The following is a 19,799-nucleotide window of genomic DNA, read 5'->3' as shown; positions in this document are numbered from 1 at the left end:
CTTGCTTCATAAAGTTTGGCCTGAAAATAAAGGAAACAGCATATTGGAGTTGTATTAATATAGGAATTCATTCTTAAAGGTTGCCTGCCTTTAGTGACTAACAACACTTTGTTTATTTGGTTTTTTGGTTTTTTTTTTAGTCAGGGTTTTATTATGTAGCCTTGGCTGGCCAGGAACTCCATATGTAGACCAGAAGGATGGCCTCAAACTTGCAGAGATCTGCTTGCCTCTTCCTCATGAGTACTAGGATTAAAGGTGTGCACAATTCTGCCTGACTGACAATATGCTCTGAATTGTTACTGTAAGTAGCACTGGATGGAATGTTCATAGTTAACTAAAGCTACAAACATTTGCTGAAACCAGAAGCAGGTCATGATTGTTAAAAGTTGTCCTTGAAAAAAAATTGACTATTACCAAGAAGAGAACACAGGAGCTGGAAAGCTGAAAAGTAGGTCAAGAGCACATCATTTGCGGCTCTTGCAGAGGACCCAGGTTTGGTTCTCAGCACTCACATGGCAGCTTACAACCATTTGTAATTCCTGTTCCAGGAGTTCCAACACCCTCTTCGAGCTTCTGTAGGCTCCAGGTACATGAGGTGAATAGACATACATGCAGGCAAAACACTCATCCATACAAAATAATACAAATTTTAAAATAAAACAAAATTCTAAAAACAGAAGACAATATAAAATGCTGGCAAGGGAACATTTAAAACCCCCTTTCTTTGTTAGTGAAAATGGAAATTAGAACAATAGTCATCGAGAAAGCAGTACTGGGTTCATCCAAAACTTTAAAAACAGAACTTGTGTAAAGCTAGCCATTCCACTTCTAGGCCATCCAAAGGAAATCAGATTCTTATGTCGAAGAGACACCTGCATACTGTGTTCTTCAAAGCACCATAACAGGAGCCAGTGTATGGGAACTAAACCTAGCTAGCTGTCCATCAGCAGATAAGTGGATAAGGTGTACGTAGGCTGAGCCTGGAGGCCTTTAATGCCTGCATGCAGAAAGCAGAGGCAGAGGCAGACCTTTGTGAGTTCAAGGCCAACCTGGTCTACAACCTGTCAAAAAGAAAAAGAACTGTCCATATACACATTAGAATACTATTCTGTCTGCTTTATTGTGAAACAAACGATCTACTGTCATTTTCTTTTGGGGCCCGGTTTTGATGTTTTTACAATAGGAAGGACTTGTGGGAGCTGTTGTCATTTGCTTTGTTCCCAAGCATACTGTGGTGGAAAGAACTTGGGGCTGGGAGCTCAGTGAGGCAGGAAAACTGGTCATACACTGCTGACTACACCTGATGGTCTTGCTCCAAGCTCCTAGGTAAGGCCCAGCCTGCAATTCTGAGTCTAGATGTGACAAGTGCTTGTGTTTTTAATCTTATTTCCAATCTTTTTCTCCAATGACCAATACCTTCTCAAACCATGCATTTGATGAGAGAATTCTACTGTGCCCAGTACCCTCCTTGCCTTGCTGCAGGAGAGGGTGAGTTGCTATGCCAGCCAAGTGGCTGCTTAGGTCCTGCCACCAGCCTTATTAACTAAATTGATCCCGCAGCGCAGAGCAGCACAGGGCAGGGCAGCACCCAGGGTTCTTTTTCTCCACTTAACAGCTAGCTCTTAGGTAACAGGCAATTCCCTTTCTCTTTTGTCCTTGTTTCAAAGAGGGCTCCTGTGTCTCCGGAGCACCTTCCACTGCCAGCAAGCCACAGCTGTGCATTTGACAAGGCCAGCTGGCTCCCAGAAGGCAGAGTGTTCAGCAACGTTCAGAGAGAGAAGATCATCTCCAAGTTTCTCAAAGGAAGTCTCCTAAAGAGAGTGTTTGGCTCGCAGCAGCTGAGATGGGAGAGCCCCAACTCCCAGAAAGAGGATCCCAGCTCAGAATGTCCTAGCGCCAGAAAGTAAGTTCATATTGCAAAGTAGACCCAAACTCAAAGTAAATTCATCCCAGATGGCCAGGAAAACAGCTCTGTACCAGCATCCAGAGAACCAGAAGGAGGAACCACAAACTCAGGGGCCAGGTCCAGCGGTAAGAGCAAAATTAAATAGGAAACACATAACTGAGAATGTTTTCAAAGCATGAGCTGTAACATCAGCACAGGATGTAGGATTCACCAATGTGTGTGCTTCTCTTGTTTGGGGAAATGTTTTTAAATACATCACTGCCATCTACGGTAGGAATAAGTACATTTGAAACAAAATTCCTTGTATTTTTTGGAATAAAATGGTAGTTTCCCAAATAAGATAGTATTGTTAAGGAGGCACACATTAAAGGTTAATATTGTTGTTTGTTTGTTTGTTTTGTTTTGTTTTGTTTTTCCAGACAGGGTCTCACTATGTGGCTCTGGCTGTCTTGGAACTCACTCTGTAGACCAGGCTGACCTCCAACAACACAGATATCCACCTGCCTCTGCCTCCCTAGTGCTGGGATTAAAGGCATGCATGACTACTCCAGGCAAAGATTGAGTTTTAAAATAAAACTTTAAAGTAGAAAATGAAAAAAGAAATCCTTCAAAGTAAAAACATTTTACTCATGTTTCTTTAAAAGGAAATATTCAAATACAAGAAAGCTAGGATACTCATTATTAATGATCATTAAAAAAAAAAACCCTAAATTGGGAAGAAGAGAATCAGCTACTAATGAAAGGCATAGATGGGGGGAGGGATAAAATCAAGTTATTAATCTAAAGCATATGCTAAGTATCATCTGTCTACCAGTGAGTGATTTGAGATGTTTCCCACTGATCGAATATATTTTTAAATATTTATTCATATTTTTGTGTACGGGTGTTTTGCCTCCATGTATGTCTGTGCATGCATGCCTGGAGCCAAATCCCCTGGGACTGTAGTTACCGACAGTTGTGAGCTGCCACGAGGGTGCTGGGAATCAAACCTGGGTCCTCTGGAAAAGCAGCCAGTACTCTTAACTGCTGAGCCATCTCTCTAACCCCTGATGAAGTATCTTATTTAAGTCCCACAAAAATGCATATTGTTAATTAGAAAATATTGATCAACTTGGTGAAAATGTTTACATAATTCTACTGAAGGAGATTCTGAAGTCATGCATACCTCAAAGGTGAGTATTGAAATATGAAAGGCATTGAGAGACAGGCAGAAATGGAAATCTTTTTCCTGAAGAATAACTAAGAAATGACGTTCTTGGCATTTCTTTGCATAAACCAGGGCAATAAAGAGACACGTAAGTTGAGGTGCTTTTGACAATAGTATCTTTTTGTCATCATTGTCCTCTCTGCCACAAGAGGAGAAGCGAAGGTGGGCTCACTGAACCCTCTTAAGTTCCTTGCCCAGGGTTTGTTCTCATTTCTTCTGATCCAAGCCTTCTGGCTCAGTGGCTAAGAGCATGCATTGTTCTTAAAGAGGACCTCAGATCTAGCCCCAGTGCCCACATCAAAAAGCTCACAACAACCTGTAACTCCAACTACAGGGGATCTGACAGTCCTTTGACCTTCTCAGACACATAAGTAAATTAATAACAAAACTTCTCTGCTGTAGTTTGTAGAAAAAAAAAAAAGGTAAATGCTACCAGACAGAGAACATTCACCTTATTCTAGTTCTGTTTTGAAAAAAAAAAAAAAAAAGTTTCCCTCTGTATTAGCTAAAGAGGAACAGATTTAAAGTAAGGCCATCTTGAGACTACTCCTAAGCACTGAATGCTGGCATGGCCTTGAAGGCAGGAGCATTCTCTTTGGCCAATGGCTGACACTAATGTTAGTTCTAACCTACTAAGAGAATAGCCTGCTGTCTTACTTACCAGTGGACTAGAGCCAAAGCAGAACCAAGGGACTGGAGAAAGTACCACTGTTTTTGTATACTTAACTACAGTCTTTCACATTTCCCAAGTCACTATAAAATAACCCAAACTAGCAGTCTTGGAGTGAGTGGACAGCAGTTCATTCTTCCTCAGCAGTCAGGAAGGATGAGAAGTGAGCTGGAATGATTTGACTCCAGTTTAATCCTGCAGGTTAAAAACAAAACAGAAGAACCGGTAAAAGGGAGAGTTTGGCAAAAGTGTGGAATTATCTAACGTGATTGGCATGTATAAGAAGTTAGAGAGGAAAGGTGAAAGCAATCTCTTCAAGCTGGACTGAAGAATTAAGATTTCCTTCTTCAGGCTTTGGGAGAGCATCTGACAGAGCTATATGTCAGAGCTACTAGAGAGAACACAGCCCAATGGAGGGAAGAACCTAGGCCTCCAAGAAGCCTGCCAGGAATGAGGCCTCCAGAGTCTTTCTTTTCAATGACTGAGTGTGCCCTCACTATGGGTTCCATCCAGTTTTAAGTAAGGTGGGTAGCATAATGGATGGAGCAGACAAGGCCCTTCCCTCAGTACTATGGATAAACAGGTGATTTTTAAGGATAACAAGTAAACAGGGCTCATAAACAAGACTGTGAGTTGTACAAGGAGTAGACATACAGGGTTATAAAATAGAGTAAGGTAGACATGAAGGGCTTCTTTAAACCTTTGTTGGAGGGCACAGACTAAATGCAGAGGAAGAAGACAGACATCTATTGGGTGACGTTGGGGAGTCAATCAAAGATCTTTGAAACTCTTGAAATCACGTCCAGTGTTTGTGATATGCATGTGGATGTGTTTTCTAGAATATAAAAGGGCAGGACTCCCATTCCTTCAGACATTAAAGAGCCAGTGCATTTCAACACTTATTGAGCCTTTTGGAAATGAGTCTACAGCCTGGTGTTCAGACAACGTATTATCAACAAGCAATTTAAAAAAATCTCTCCTCAAAGCTGGACACGGTGACACATCTCCTTAATTCCAGCACTTGACAGCTCCAGAGGCAGAGATCTCTGAATTTGGCCAGCCTGGTCTATACAGCGGGTTCCAGATTAGCCAGGGTTACAGAGAGAAACCCTGTCTCAAAACAAAATCAAACAAACCCCCTCAAATGTCATTAGTTTGTTATACTGACTTTTTGTTTGCTTGTTTTTTGTTTTGTTTTTGATACAGAGTTTCTCTGTGTAGTTTTGGTGCCTGGCCTGTATCTAGACCAGGCTGGCCTCAAACTCATAGCTCTCAAGTGCTGGGATTAAAGGCGTGTGCCACCACAACCTGTCTTATACTGACATTTTTAGTAGTCATTTACTTACATAGAGTGGCTCTTAAAATTTTTCCTTATACCCAACTATTCTGGGAAAAGGCATTTATATGTATATAAGTTCAATGATAGTATATATATAATATATATATTATTTTTCTCTTTTCCACTTAATTTGTAGAGGTGGCAAGAGATGCTCATTTGGGGTTACAAAACTGGTCTTACAATATCAACGTATCCTAGACAGGAAAAAAAAAAGAGGTGGGCTTGGGATATTATTTGAACAGATGTTGGAATGGAGGTCTGTGGGCCCGGACCTGGGTACCACAGGCCTACTGGCCACTGCAAGAGTCCTCAACCTCACCCGGAGAAGGCCTGTGGAGCCTCACCAGGGCCAAGAAGGCTCACAGGTCGCTAGGAAGCCCAGAACCTAGGAAAGCAACAGAGGAAGGCCCAGGGAGGTCCTTTATAAAGGGTCCCAGAAATTTTAAGGAGGCCTGAGAAGGACCAGGAGTGATCTAAAAGACCCCAGAAGTTTCCCAGAGGGCTAAGAAGGACTGACTAGCAAAGCCCGGGAGGCTCTTGGGGAAGAAACAGGTGCCCCACAGGGGTGGGGCACTGAGGATGTCAGGTTGGCTGCACCATTGGCAGGGCTGATGGGGCTTGGGGCAGCGCCACCGCAGGCTGGCGGCGTCCCTGTGACCCCAAAAGGTTCGGGCCTGAGTGGAACGTGGAGCTCCGAGGTAGTTGCCAGGCGACGCGTCCTCCCGCGGCCCGGCCCGGCCTGGCCTGGCCCGGGTGCGACCCCGCCGGGGGCGCCCGCGGCTCGCAGCCGCCGCTCTCCCTGTCCTCCCGCCGCAGGAAGGCCGAGGCGCAGCCGGCACCTGCCGAGCTGTTCGCGCAGCACAAGGAGGAGCCTGCGCCCGGGGCTGGAGGCGAGGAAGACAACGCCGGCCAGGACACGTGGGTCTTCGAGGTGAACAAGTAAGAGCTCAAACCACCCTGAAGGACTCCCGGGCGTCCAGGGCCACGAAGCCCCGCGGAGGGAAACTAAGGCTGCACACTCTGAACCGGAGGTCGTAGAAGGTCTCCTCCAGCTCTTAGCCCGGGTGTGGTGCCCTACTGGGGGACACACATCTGAGTGATCCCGATGGCGCCCCTGCTTCTTAGGAGCCTACTGCTTTCTGCATTTTTCCGCCCAGAGTCCCGCATGTATAGTGCAGTGGATCCGGTAGTTTGTTGGTCTATAAGCTACCCGAACTATAAATATTCCCCGGAGACAACACTTTATTAAACCGTTAGCAGATCTACTGGCTACTACAGTGGTTTGTAACTTTTCTGATTATCCAGACCTTAATCTATAGCGACTGCATTAACGTATAGCTCTCTATCTAATATGCTTACCTTAAATACTACTGGGGCATTTTAGACACCAAATAGTTTGGTATTGGGAAACTCCTGGCCCTCTGAGCCTTTTAGTGAAATATGCATGGGATTCTTGCCAGGCCTATGTGGAAAGATTAGTTTGCTTTCAGGCGTGGCACATTTTGTTTTGAATGACTAAAAGCAGGCTTGGAATCTTTTTAAATTTGAGATAACTCACTGTATTTGTTTTTTCGCTAAATTGTCCTACATTTTCTTATCTGATATCTAACCTTTGACTCTTATTTCCTAATATCCGGTCACCTAGATGTTGCCATTTATTTTGTCTGCCTGGTCCGGCTTGCCACTGTTTCTAATGTTACACGGCCCCCTCTCTGCTTTCTAAACTTTTTGTGGGTGATAGGGTGGTGTTGCTGCTGAGATTAGAACCCAAGGTCTTTGACATTGAGCTACACGTCCAGCCCGTCTAAGCATTTTTCTTAACAAAACAGGCTTCTTTGTATATAGGCGAAAAACCTTCCCCTAAGTCTGCCTGTTCTACAACGTCTAGGACTTCAAGGGGACAGAAGACCAACTCCAACAAAATGGGAAGGGAAGGCGATGCGGACTGTGGCACCAACCTTCTTGTGTCAAGCGTCTCTCAGGAGGTACGGCAGTGCTCTGGAATTTGAGACTTTGGGTGGCAGGCGCAGGGCTCCAGAGTCCTACTGTGGCGATAATTCTGCTTTTGCTCTGTGAGCAGTTTCTGCTGAGCTTTCCCCTTATCAAATTTTGATCATCAAATGAAAAAGCAACCAACCAAACAAAAACCCTATTTAAACAAATAGAAATAGTCTTGTTAAGGATGGGACTTGTTCTCAATTAGGCAATGCTCACCCTATTTTATCCCACGTATTTTTGTTACACATCAGTAAAGGTGTTTGGGATACCAAAAAGAGAGCCAAGCCCCAACCCTAGAGAAATTGGCAGTCCAGTCTTCTCTTACCATTTGGCATGTTGGTTTCATACATAAACAGCTCAGTTGTCTCAATATCTCTTTCCCATTTCAACGTAAGGATATGGTTTCCTCACATGTGGCATTCCAGACACCACTGTCCCAGGAATATATAGCCCAAAGAATCTTGAGCATCCACTGTGCTCTTTTCAAAATGCCAATAGCTGGTTCTCACCTTCATCTTTTTAAAGGGAAATGATATTTTTTATTTTTATGGATATATGTGTTTTGCCTGCGTGTATGTCTGTTCACAGGCATCCAGTGCCTATGGAGGTCAGAAGAAGGTGTCAGATCCCCAGGACTAGAGTTACAGACTATTGTGAGTTAGGAGTTAAACCCAGATCCTCTGGAAGGGCAGCGAGTGCTCTTAACCCTGAGTCACCTTACAGGTCCCTTACCCGTATCTTCCTGAATTAGAATTTGTAGTGGTTTTTTTTTGTTTGTTTGTTTGTTTTTGGCTTTGGTTTTGGTTTTTCAAAGTGCTTAAGACCAAATACAAACCTTAAGCATGTTACTCAAGTGCTCTGAAACCGAGTTCCACCCTCAACCCTCGATTGCTTTTTTGAAAGCTCCCTGTTCTGGTGATTCTCATGGAGACCGGCCTTATTTAGATTACTCAAGACAGGAGAAAAGTATTAATTTTGTTTTCAAAATCCTTAAAGATGAATAACCTGCAGCCTCCTTTACACACCCAAGTACCCACCCTATCAGGAGAAACCTCTCTGGGGGTAAATTAAATCTTCACACTGTAGTGAGGGAGTTTCTTCTTCCACTGTACAAAGATGCTACCTAGTAACGACTAACATACCATTTGCTTAGAGATTCACCAACAAAAGCTTTTCTCAGCTAAAGCACCTCGCCACTCTTTTCCAGAAGGAAGTATTGGAATCATCTTCTACACTCACCCCAGCTTTCTCCCAGAATATCTGCCCAATAATAGATACTGGTAGTTTCCACTTATTTTTAGCTTTCTTTGTAATATTTTCTATGTGTTTCCTAATGCCTGAAATCCAAAATAAGTAGTGAGATGGTTAGTATTGAGTACAACACAGGATTGGAGCTTTTCTGTGGTTGATGGAAGAAGCTGTGGGCTGTCAGATCTGGCACTCAGTACACAATGCTTGACTGATGAGCCATCACATACCAGTGACACATTGACGAGGATGGTTCATTGTATTTTAAAAATCAGTATTGAAAACCCACGTACCACTCTTTTTAACAAAACCATATATTGTAGATGCCTTTCCATTTCCCGACAAACAAGCTGGCAATGGTTCAGTAAGAGGAGGCCACACACTCCTCAGAGATGTGCTTGCTGACCACCCCTGTCAGCCTTTACCCAGAGAAGAAGTAAAGTGGTATACCCGGGCTTTTAAACACCAATACAAACTTTATCCTTTAAAATGAATATTTTAGAATCTCTCTCCATGGAACTTGGATTCAGAAGAACCCCTTGCTGACAATGAAAACCTTCCGCCTGGAAAGGATGGTCCGGCAGGTAGTGAGAAGCCCTGCATGTGTATATTATACCACGAGAATTGCACAGATTAAAGGATTTAAGATTTTAACCTATTTTATAGAACTATTAATTGACATTTTTCATATATATTCTTTCAGGCAAAACTAACAAGGTAAGGATGTTTGGCTTAAAGTAACTCATAAAACATTCTACTTAAAAATTATTTGCATGCTCTTTCAAATTTTTCTCTTTCTTAATGCTAAACTTGAAATTTTATTTCCAGAGAGTTCTTTAAACAAGTCAAGACCATTGCCATTTTACAGAGTTATACATTGGTCATTAAACTACTATTTTGGATGGTCTGGTAATACAGGCCTGTAATCCCAGGTACTTGGGAGGTGAAGGTGTAGACGGATGTCTATGGTACAGTTAGTTCAGGATTTGCTTGGGCAACTTAGTGAAATGAAAATGTAGCTGAAGGTACAGCTTAGTGGGAGAGTGCTTGCTTAGCATGTATGTGCAGCGCCCTTTTCGATCCCCAGTATCACCAAAGAAAGAAAACTAAGATTTTTTACATTAACTTTTTTTAGTATAACAATGTTGTAAATCGAACTCGGCAGCAATAAATACAGTTTTCTAGTCATTATCAAAAGGAAGTAATGTGTGCTCTTAAAATGTCCTGAAGCATTTGAAATGGTCAGTATCCTCTTTTGTGGTGAAAATAATCTTTCCATGTACCCTTTATATCAACGTGTGAAACATTTACTTGTAAAAGTAATATTTGTGGTATCTAAGTCTCATTAATTAACAGTGCCAAAAATAACAGAAAGTTGGGAGTACATTGGACTTAGAACGTGAATAGTAAACAGGGCTGTGTTGTATTCAAGTCTCCTGCTGCCTTGTAGAACCATCTGGAAACTCCCGCAGAACAGCTGGTGTTGCAGCTGACCGTATCGGAGCATGCTCACAGTAGAGTACAGGTGCGATCTCTTCCTCCCTCTCTTCAGTTACTGCTGTTGAAATTCTCAAAGCTTTGAAACACTATGTGTACTTTTTGTATTAGCAGAACAGTAACCAAGGGGTATTTCAGCTATGGAATCCTCCTGTCAATAAAGGAAGTACCTTGGACAGCAGGTAAGAAAAATATCTCCATGGTTTTTTTGTTTTTGTTTTTGTTTTTTGCTTTGTTTTATTTTTTTGTTTTGAGATAGGGTCTGTGTAGGCCTGGCTGTCCTGGAACTCTCAGAGGATTAACCCCAAGTACTGGGATTAAAGGCGTGTGCCACCAAACCTAGCAGGAAATAGATTTTTAATATTTCACTGAAATAAATTTAAAAATACCCATTAACTACTTGAGAGACAAAGATCAAATACTTCCAGAAAGAAAGATATCCTGTGCAAATAATAGGAAATTATAGAAATTCACTCTAATATAGCAAGTGGTTACAGACAGTACAAGACTGCCAGTGTATGTGTACTGAATGGACCCTTACAGTGAGGCTTGGATGGATGGATCTGGGCTTCTTATTGGAGGGAAGGAGCTGTGGCACAAAGTATGGTCCTCGTTCTAGGAATTACTTAACTCCACACATATAAACTCATCTAACTCACCAAGGGTAGCCTGCAGCCTGCAGTCCTCTTTTACAGGACACTGCAGGAGGGTGACAGTTAAGGAACTTGCCAAAGTTTCTTAATGGTGGTAGATCAGGGTGTGGACATAGCTTAATTCGAGCTCACAGTCATGACAGCATATTCTACCAGACCTTTGCTGGGTTTGAATTCTTGTCTTTGGGTTCATTTTATTGTGTGTTAGCATCCAGAATGCTTCTTCAGACTAGTAACATGTGATTGAGACCTTTCACTGGGCACTGGTTTCTGTCACGTTACACATGGAGTATTCCTAGTGAATGGCTATCTTGAGTTCTACTCCTCTTTACTACAAGGGTAACAATAGAGTGCCTCACCAGGGAGTGAGCACCATCCCCTGGTCAGAATACTTCCTGCATGAACCCCAGGTAGAGCTTGCCTTATGTCAAAGCTTGAAGGGACAAGCCACGACACAGGGAATTGGAGGGACTAGTCCTAATGGAATGGCGGAGCTGAAGGAGATAGGAAAGCCTGCTTTTACTAGAAAGAACTCTGCTGGGAACAAGGATTTCAGGCTAGAGGTCAAATGAAGGGCACTGCATTTTATCAGAGCAAGCACCAAGTGTGGCAGCATGGTGCAGTGGTTAAGACACAGCATGAAGTACCACCACTCACAGATGTGTGAGTTAGCTACTATCGCGGAAATTAAAAATGTGGTGAGGGATGTGTTTATTAGATTGTTAGGAGCTTGGTATCAATGAAGTAGTTTACTAGTTTTATCCTCAGTCTATTATCAATAAGTAAAGAAAGTGGTGAAGTAACAATAGCTTACCTTCAGTTTGTGGAAGTGTTTTTAGCTCAGCCTTAAGAAAATCCTGCTTCTCAGAGCAGCCCTGGCTGAGATGCGCTCTGAGAAGATGCCCTCCCATGCTGCTCTCTCCCTGGTGCCAAAGGCTTCCCCTCTGGTGTTCCTCTCTCCTACTGTACTATTTGAGCCCCTTCCTCTCAGTTAATAATCATAGATTTCAAATTTCCTGTGGTGTTTCAAAGGCAAGGTAGCATTTCCAATATTTAGCTAAGTGACCATTTTAATCACTTTTTCTACAAATGAAAGTATTTTTCAAAGACTTAGGTTGATATTTGTATTAAATGTTGAACCTAAAAGAACTAAGAAGCCTTTGAGACTACCTGTCAAGAAGGTGCATGAAATCTTTCAATGTTAGTATTTCTTATTATCCTTCCACCCCGTGTGTGTGTGTGTGTGTGTGTGTGTGTGTGTGTGTGTGTGTGTGTGTGTGTCTGTCTGTCTGTCTGTCTGTCTGTCACTGCTGTCCAGGCTAGACTCACTTAGGCTCAAGCTGTCTGAATGCCTTAATTTTCCAAGTAGCTAGGTCTGCAGGTGGGTGTTGCTGCTCCCTGCTCTCCAGCTGTCTTTAAAATAAGCAAACATACAAACAAAAAAACCAAACCTAACTAAAAACTCAATGTTCTGTGGTTTTGCTCCACCCACCCCCGTTTAATTGTGGGCTTAATTGTGCTTGCACAAAGAGTAGCCCACCAATTTTTTTAATGTATACCTTAAGACATTTATGTAGTTGCAGCTAATTCAAGTATACTTGGAAACTAACATTTTAGAGGTAGCTACATACATGAATGCTGTTGGGAACTACGCATTAACCTGTCTTTGATAAAGGTTACTAATATTATTTTTAGGGATTTTTTTAAAAACATCTATGAGTATTTTGCCTGCATGTATGTATGTGTGCCATATGAATGCCTAGTGTCCATGAAGAGGGCATTGGATCCACTGGAACTAGTATTATCAATAATTTGGAGCCACTGTGTGGATGAGGCCCTCTACAAGGGCAAGTGCTCTTAATGGCCCAGTCATCTCTCCAACTTCATCATTTAATAGCATTTTAATTCTAGTCAACAAGCCTCTAGTTAATGAAGTTTCTTTTTAAGGGAATTTAAAAACTCTTCAGTGGAAACTGGCTTCAGTGCATCCAACAGTCCCAGGCTCTTCACCCTAAACCACTCATTAACAAGTATTCCAGGTTTGACAGCCAGCAAGCAAGTCAGTCCTTACCCTGGCCAGTCAATGACATCAGGGCTCTGCTATGCCGACGGAGACTTTCTTAAGGATAGAAATGAGTTTCGTCTTAACTCATGCTCAACTGTGGAAAACAACAATGGTGACTCTTTATCCATTTCAAATTGGAATTTCAAATACAGAAACAGCAGTGTGGAAGAAAATGTCACAGATGAAAGTGACTTATCAGAAAATGAGAAAATGAATGACTCTTTGCTCAGCTATTTTAAAAAGATGGACCTGAACTTAAAGCCAGAAACAATAGAACACGTGGAGAGATCTTTCCCAGAGGAAGCAAACGGAATGTCTGCATATGCTGACTTTCTCCCTGCTCCTTTCAACACTCTGGACTTACACAAATTTGCCTTCTCAAAGTGTGAAAACTGGAAGGCAGTCGTAGACCCTCCAGAAAGCTCCATTGAGCGGTTAATAATTCGTTTATTGGAACTGGAAAGATTACAACATATGACCATCCAAAAAGAGAAGCCGAGGCTACAAAGCACTTTCTACAGCTCCATGTTTTCAATGGCAGAACGACCCGCTTCCTCTAAAGCCATTGCACTGAAAGGCAGGTCACCAAAGTTTCCAGACACACTGATTCTACAGACCTCTAGTGTGGATAAAAGTCGAGACAAGAGAAAAAACAATTCTGGTTCTGGCAAGTCAGAACCAAATGTTTCCAAATGGAACTGGAACAGTGCTGGCAAATGTAAGTTGAACTCTAGGCCGTTGCTAAGATGTTCATCCGCTGCAAAACAGTGTGTTGCTGCTCACGAGGACTTGAAGAATTCCAAGAGCTCCATTTCAAATCCTTGTCAGGAACTCCCACCCAAGCCCACTACCACCCAAGCAGCTCAACCACTGGCTAAGGTAGTCTCAACAAAATGTCTCCCACCAAGGTCCCCGGTGCCAGTGTCTCCCATACCCCTGTCTTTTCCTGAAAATCCAAAGGAAGAAATTAAGGTGCCAAAGACCAAAAGGAAACTTCACCGAAAAAGCATACTACTGAACAGACCTTTCTACATTCAGAAGCAAAACTGCTTATCGCCTTCACTTATAGCCAAGGGTAAGTGCTCACCCACTGACCAAAAATAGCTTCCATATGTCTCAATGTGAGTAAATCTATTCCATGAAACCCAGCAAAAATATGGTTCATCATTGAGAAACAGGTATTAGAAATAAAAACCACCTCACCCATAAAAGCATAACTCCTTGATATGATGTGGGGTAGAGCTCATGACGTCACTGCTATATCTATATAGTCAAGGGCTTCCTCACTGACATATTGACAATCTTTTGTATGTTGTATTTCAACGAAATATCTCACTTAGTAAAGCAAATTATTCAGAAGATCGTTTTTTTTTGTGATTGTTTTCCAATGATTCCATTATCAATAAATGGTAGTTAACTTATTCTGTTGCAGTTACGACTATCTTATTCTAATATATAGTCAGGTAAGAGTTGCAGTTCCCAAAAGTGATTTTTCTTAGTTCTTCCTGTAAATGTTACAGATCTGAAGGGGACGGTATCCTGCAGTTGGGAGCCAAGGAATACCACAAAGTCACACGGCACAACAAACCTCACATTGGAGATTTATTGGGAAAAACGCAGCAGGGTGGGTGCCTCTGCGAGAGAAGCACCCCAGAACTGAGCAGGAGGCAGGCTTTATATAGGGTTTCTCGGGGGCAGAACTTTCTAGGGTGGCCTAGGATTGGTGGGATTTTAATGCCTGATCTTGGGCCAAGCTCAGGGATTGGGATTTTGTAGCCTGATCTTGGGCTTTTTACTCTGTAAGGTGGAGCTTTGCCACCTGCATCTCAAGGGGCTGGGTCCAGCCATTATGGTGCTTAGCGTGTTCTGTGGGCTGGAGGTTGGAGGTCCTCAGGGGTGAGGAATGTAGGCCACTTGAGTGGCCAGGCCCCCCCCCCCCCCCCCCCCCATTTTTATTTACTTTCACTAAACAATCAGGAGTTGGAAAAGGGTGTGACATCATCATTAGACTACTTCCTGCTGAATGGGGACATTAAAGACCTTGGGCAGCTTGATCTTCACCATGGGTAATATCAGGGAGTTGCAGGCCTCTGGCTCCATAGTTAAGGTCCAGTAACCTATAATAGCAACTGATTAAAAGTCTGGTTAGAAATCTTTTGGATCTGTTGTTGAAGAAATCTAGAGAAGTTTGTAAGGCAGGGTGTGACCGGTAGGATTAAGAAAAGGAGTAGCAGCGGGGTTAAGAAGGGAAGCTTTGGGATTGGAGAGATGGCTCAGACATTAAGAGCACTGACTGCTCTTCCAGAGGTCCTGAGTTCAATTCCCAGCAACCACATGGTGGCTCACAACCATCTGTATTGAGATCTGGTGCCCTCTTCTGGCCTGCAGACATAGGTGCAGACAGAACATTGTATACATAATAAATAAAAAATCTTAAAAAAAAAAAAAAGGAAGCATCCAATTACATATTGGACTGTCAATGATCCACTGGCCAGAGATTTGTCTGGAGATCTGTCTGGAGTTGTCAGATGTTGTCTTTTACTATACCTGACTGATTGACATGAAAGCAACATTCCTCCCTGAGGAAAAGACAAAGACCACCTTTCTATGTTATTAGTATATCTAATTCTTGCCAATTTTGTAGTTCGGCCAGTGAATCTATTTGGCTCTGGAGGGTAAGGACAGTCTGAGCCACCCATTGGAGATCCTGGATGAACTTAGAGGAAACCGGAGGTAAATAGCTAGGGAAGGAGTCAGTCCTGCTGTTCCAGTGGTGACACCCAGGACTGCTAGAAAGGGTAGGACTTGAACCTCTCATTTGTCATTCTGTGCCACTATAACCCTGTGATGGAATCAGCAAGGGTTCTTCACTGGGTACCATCCCTAGTTTTGGAAAAAGGAACACCAGGGCACATGTCCCAGACCATCCACAGGGTAGGCAGTGGTAAACTTGAAGCATTGTAACTGTTTGGGCATAGAGGCTGTGTGGTAGACTAATGGTTAAGGTATTACTGCAATCTGCAGAATCCAGTGTGCCCACAAAGCCTGTTCCTGAGGAATTAAAGCAGACTGTGATACCAAAGAGAGGGATGTGAGACCCCCATCCCGATGGGGTACAGCAGCTAAGGTGGCACAAGCCACATGTGTCCTTTAAGGTTACCTACGTATAGATTTTGTTTGTTTGTTTTTTGAAGACAGAGTTTCTCTATGTAGTTTTGGTGTCTGTCCTGGATCTCACTCTGTAGACCAGGCTGGCCTTGAACTCACAGAGATCCACCTGGCTCTGCCTCCCGAGTGCTGGGATTAAAGGCGTGTGAAACTGCTGCCCAGCCTGTGTATAGATTTTTAAGTATCAACCCTGGTGTTATGAATTTTAAGTTAATCCTTGTTAAAGACTTTACAGATTTTTAATTATACCCAGTATGCTTGCAAATCTTGAGGTACAGAAAGTTTACACAAGAGTCTTACAAATCTTGAGATAAGATTTGTATGTTAGCAGAAATTAAGAGTTAAACCAGAACCAAGAGTATAAGATGAGTAGCAGCAGTCCTCACTGGGGGTAGCCTGTCCCCCCTTTTTTTAAATTTAAATATATTTATTAAAATTTTTTTCATTTTATGTATCAACTCCAGTTCCCCCTCCCTCCCCTTCTCTTGCCTCCTCACCTCCCTCCCACTCTGTCCCCATCCACTTCTCAGAGTGGGTATTGCCTCCCATGGTAGTCAACAAAGTCTGCCACACCAAGTTGAAGAAGAGCCTAGCCCCTCCCCATTGTATCAAGGCTGAGCAAGGTATCCCACCACAGGGAATAGGTTCCAAAAAGTCAGTTCATGCACCTGGGATAAGTCCTGGCCCCACTAACAGATCAAGCCATACAACTGTCACCCACATTCAGTGGGCCTAGTTCAGTCCCATGAAGGTTCCCGAGCTGTCAGTCCAGAGCCAGTGAGCTCCAGCTAGCACCGGTCAGCTGTCTCTGTGGCTTTCCCCATCATGATCTTGATCCCCTCTTCTTTTTTATGAATGCTGAACGTCGTTTATTGTAGGAGGGAGGAGGTCTTAAATACAGGCTTGCAGCACAATGGGAGAACCCCGGAGGGCAGAAGTTCGCTTCTGATGTTTTTGTTTTTTGTTTTTTTTTGAACTGAGGATCGAACCCTGAGCCTTTCGCTTGCTATGCAAGTGCTCTACCATTGAGCTACCCCCCAGTCCCCCCCCCCCCCCACTGATGTTTTACAATCTTGCATCTAAGCTGTTGATGCCCAATATGCTGGATACAGACAAGGAGCTTCCCTTGAGCATTCAGGAGGGTAGATTCTCATTGGGAATTAGTATAGGGAGCATATCAAGGTCAAGGTCGGCAAGCAAGGCCACAGTTACCCAAAACAGGGGCCAGGGACCTACAGGTGTGCCCCTTTTACTAAAAAAAAAATGAGCTTCTGACTTAGGTTGAGTGGGACATCAGCAGGTCACCTTACCTGTCATGGAGACACCTGTCCAGGCCACACAGGTGCTCTGTCTTAGGTTGGTGAGCACCCCCCCCCCCAATTACCCGTCTCTGAATACTCATTATCATACAGGCTCAATGGTATGAGAGCTGCAGAGTTAACTGTTGCCAAAGATCTAAGTGGCACCGGGCTGTCCCTTTATTTTGTTTGCTCTCCTTTCTCTGTCACATAGTCAGGTGGTTCGCTTGACATGGGACAGAGATTTTGGAGGGAACCTTTTAACAAGCATGCTTGGGTCTAGAGGAGAGAAGCCATACCCCAACTCCAGAGCCGGCTTTTAACTGAAATGGGACAGCATAAAACAGTCTAATGCCACTCATAACTAAAAGACACCCAAATCCCTGTAAAACTGAATCCAGTAAACTGAGATTTGAGATAAAACTTTCTGACCCCTGACTAGAGGGCGGGACACTGCAGGTGGGAGCTGAGATGCACTAGCCAGCTAGGAGTAAGGAATATGTACTGGGTGTGTCCAAGCTGCAGCTGGCCTACTCCTTTGCTTTCTCCTCCTCCTGATCAGTCAGGCTCATGGCTTTCTCTTTGCAACAAACTTGCAGATCCATCAATGGTAAGTTATAAGACATAACATTTAAAATTTAAATTTAAACATTTAAAACAAAAACAAACAGGGCTCGCAGTGGAGAAAAGAGAAAGTTTGACCTGTGGATGGGGAATCTCTTTCCATTTCCCCACTGGCTTGATGTATGTGTAAAGGTCAGAGTAATATTGGAATCTGGAGTGCTGTCTCAGTGCGGCTGAGACCACCAGGGGGAGCACAGGCACCAGGAACGCCTTAGTCATAGCACTAATGTGTTACAGCCCTGAAGGGAAAGGTATCCTGGCACAGAAGCCAGGGAATACCACAAAGTCACACCACACACCAAACCCCACGCAAATTTTTTTTTGGGAAAAACCACAGGATGGCTGCTATGCTCCAGAGAGAAGCAGCCCAGAACTAAGCAGGAGGCAGGCTTTATATAGGGTTTCCTTGAACACACAGAGATCCGCCTGGCTCTGCCTCCCAGTGCTGGGATTAAAGGTGTGTGCCATCACCACCCGGCCCCAATTAGCTTTTCTAAACATTGGAAAGTAACACATAATTAGTACTTCAGATACCACCAAAGGTACGAAATGAAGTAAAAGATATACCTCATCTCCTACACATTGCTACATGTAAATACAGCTATTATTTTTTGTATCATCTTACTAAATGAATTCTTAAATGATTCCAAGGAATCCTGGAACTAGGATGGGTGATTCAAACTTATGCTGAAGAAAGTTAGCTGTTGCTTGTTTTTATTTACTATTTGTTTATTTACTATTTACCATTAGTCAAGGAGTAAGGTTCAAATAGCTTTTTTTAAAATACAGGCCACAGGTCACAGAAAACAAGCCTAGTTTTTAGGTTAATGTCAAAGAATTTTCCGCAACAATACAATTATCCAAAGATGCTTAATAACAGTCCTTCATAGAATGAAAAAATAAGACATTTTCCACTCATTTCCTGATTCCCATCTATCTTGACTCTTAACACTCCTGAACCTTTAATAATTAGTGCTTTTATTCATTGTTTTACCTTCAGTTACCTGGCCTTCATTCCCTCACTTTTAGGCTCACAATATAGTCTGTATAAGATCTTTAGGAATCAACAAGCCTGTTTTATTTACTATCTTATTCCTTTATCTCTCTTCTTCACTTTTGGGACCTACCTGCAAATGAGATAGTAAACATCACAAGGATTAGATTAATGAGACCCAACCAGGCTAGCTCTACCTGCCACTTAGCTTGTTCACCCAGCTAAGATCAACACACTTCCTCTCCCACGACTCCAATCCTGTTTTGCTTGTGCTACAGACTCATACTTGTTGCATATCCCTTGTTTTCAAAAGCTATAAACATTTCCTTAAATGAGTGAGCAGAATTGAGGGGTAAGAAGGTCCAATAGGTCTAGCTTTCACACTACAATGAACCAAGGAATGAAACTCATTAAGAGAAAACCAGAGAAGGAACATGCATATTCCCTGGTATTCTGTACCTAATACTCTGAACACATTTTCACGTTTGTGAGTAAAATCAGCCTATTTTCTAAGCTTACAGGTTTTAAGTTGGACATTCCTGTATCATGAATCTTAACAAGTCTTGCTTCTGAATCCTCATTAGGAATAATTCTCAGCTGAACTGTGTTGCTCCAAAGCCTAAAGCTTAACCAATGAAATGCTTAACCAGCCAAATGCTTCTAGTTTCTGGTCTTCACGCCTTATTTATCTTCCTACTTTCTGCCATCACTCCCTGGGATTAAAGGCTCGCTTTCTGGGATTAAAGGTGTGAGTCACCATGCCTGGCTGTTCCCAGTGTGGCCTGGAACTCAAAGATGCGCCTGCCTCTGCTTCCCGAGTGCTGGGATTAAAGGCGTGTGCTACCACTGCCTATCCTCATGTTTAATATTGTGGCTGTCCTGTTCTCTGACCCCAGATAAGTTTATTTCGGGGAACACAATACCACCACACACTCCCCTCCATATTTTCCCATCATTATGACTCTCAGGGTACATTTAAGTTTCCTAAGAACTTTGTGTATATGGTTCATGTGTGTGCATAAATGTGAAGGTCAAAATCTGATGCTGGGTGTCTATGTCACTATTTCTGAGGCAGTGTCTGACTCTATAAGACAGTCTGGCTAGCAAGTCCAGAGTATCCCATTTCTGCTCT

At 42.9% G+C, this 19,799-nt stretch overlaps 1 protein-coding gene across 1 annotated transcript; it reads left to right on the top strand.

Moving 5' to 3' along the window:
* The first annotated feature begins 5,888 nt into the window (after nucleotides 1-5,888).
* On the top strand, nucleotides 5,889-13,917 carry Fam217a (family with sequence similarity 217 member A). Its single transcript, XM_036189054.1, has 7 exons — nucleotides 5,889-6,061; nucleotides 7,011-7,107; nucleotides 8,871-8,952; nucleotides 9,072-9,085; nucleotides 9,819-9,893; nucleotides 9,980-10,047; nucleotides 12,466-13,917. The coding sequence occupies exons 2-7, from the start codon at nucleotides 7,045-7,047 to the stop codon at nucleotides 13,685-13,687; spliced, it is 1,524 nt and encodes a 507-aa protein (XP_036044947.1). The 5' UTR covers nucleotides 5,889-6,061; nucleotides 7,011-7,044; the 3' UTR covers nucleotides 13,688-13,917.
* The last annotated feature ends 5,882 nt before the right edge of the window (nucleotides 13,918-19,799 follow it).

This window comes from Onychomys torridus, chromosome 5 (assembly GCF_903995425.1).
Source record: "Onychomys torridus chromosome 5, mOncTor1.1, whole genome shotgun sequence".
In the NCBI taxonomy this organism is placed as follows: domain Eukaryota; kingdom Metazoa; phylum Chordata; class Mammalia; order Rodentia; family Cricetidae; genus Onychomys; species Onychomys torridus.
The sequence above is the reverse complement of the archived record's forward strand: the minus strand, read 5'-3'. Positions and strand labels throughout refer to the sequence as shown.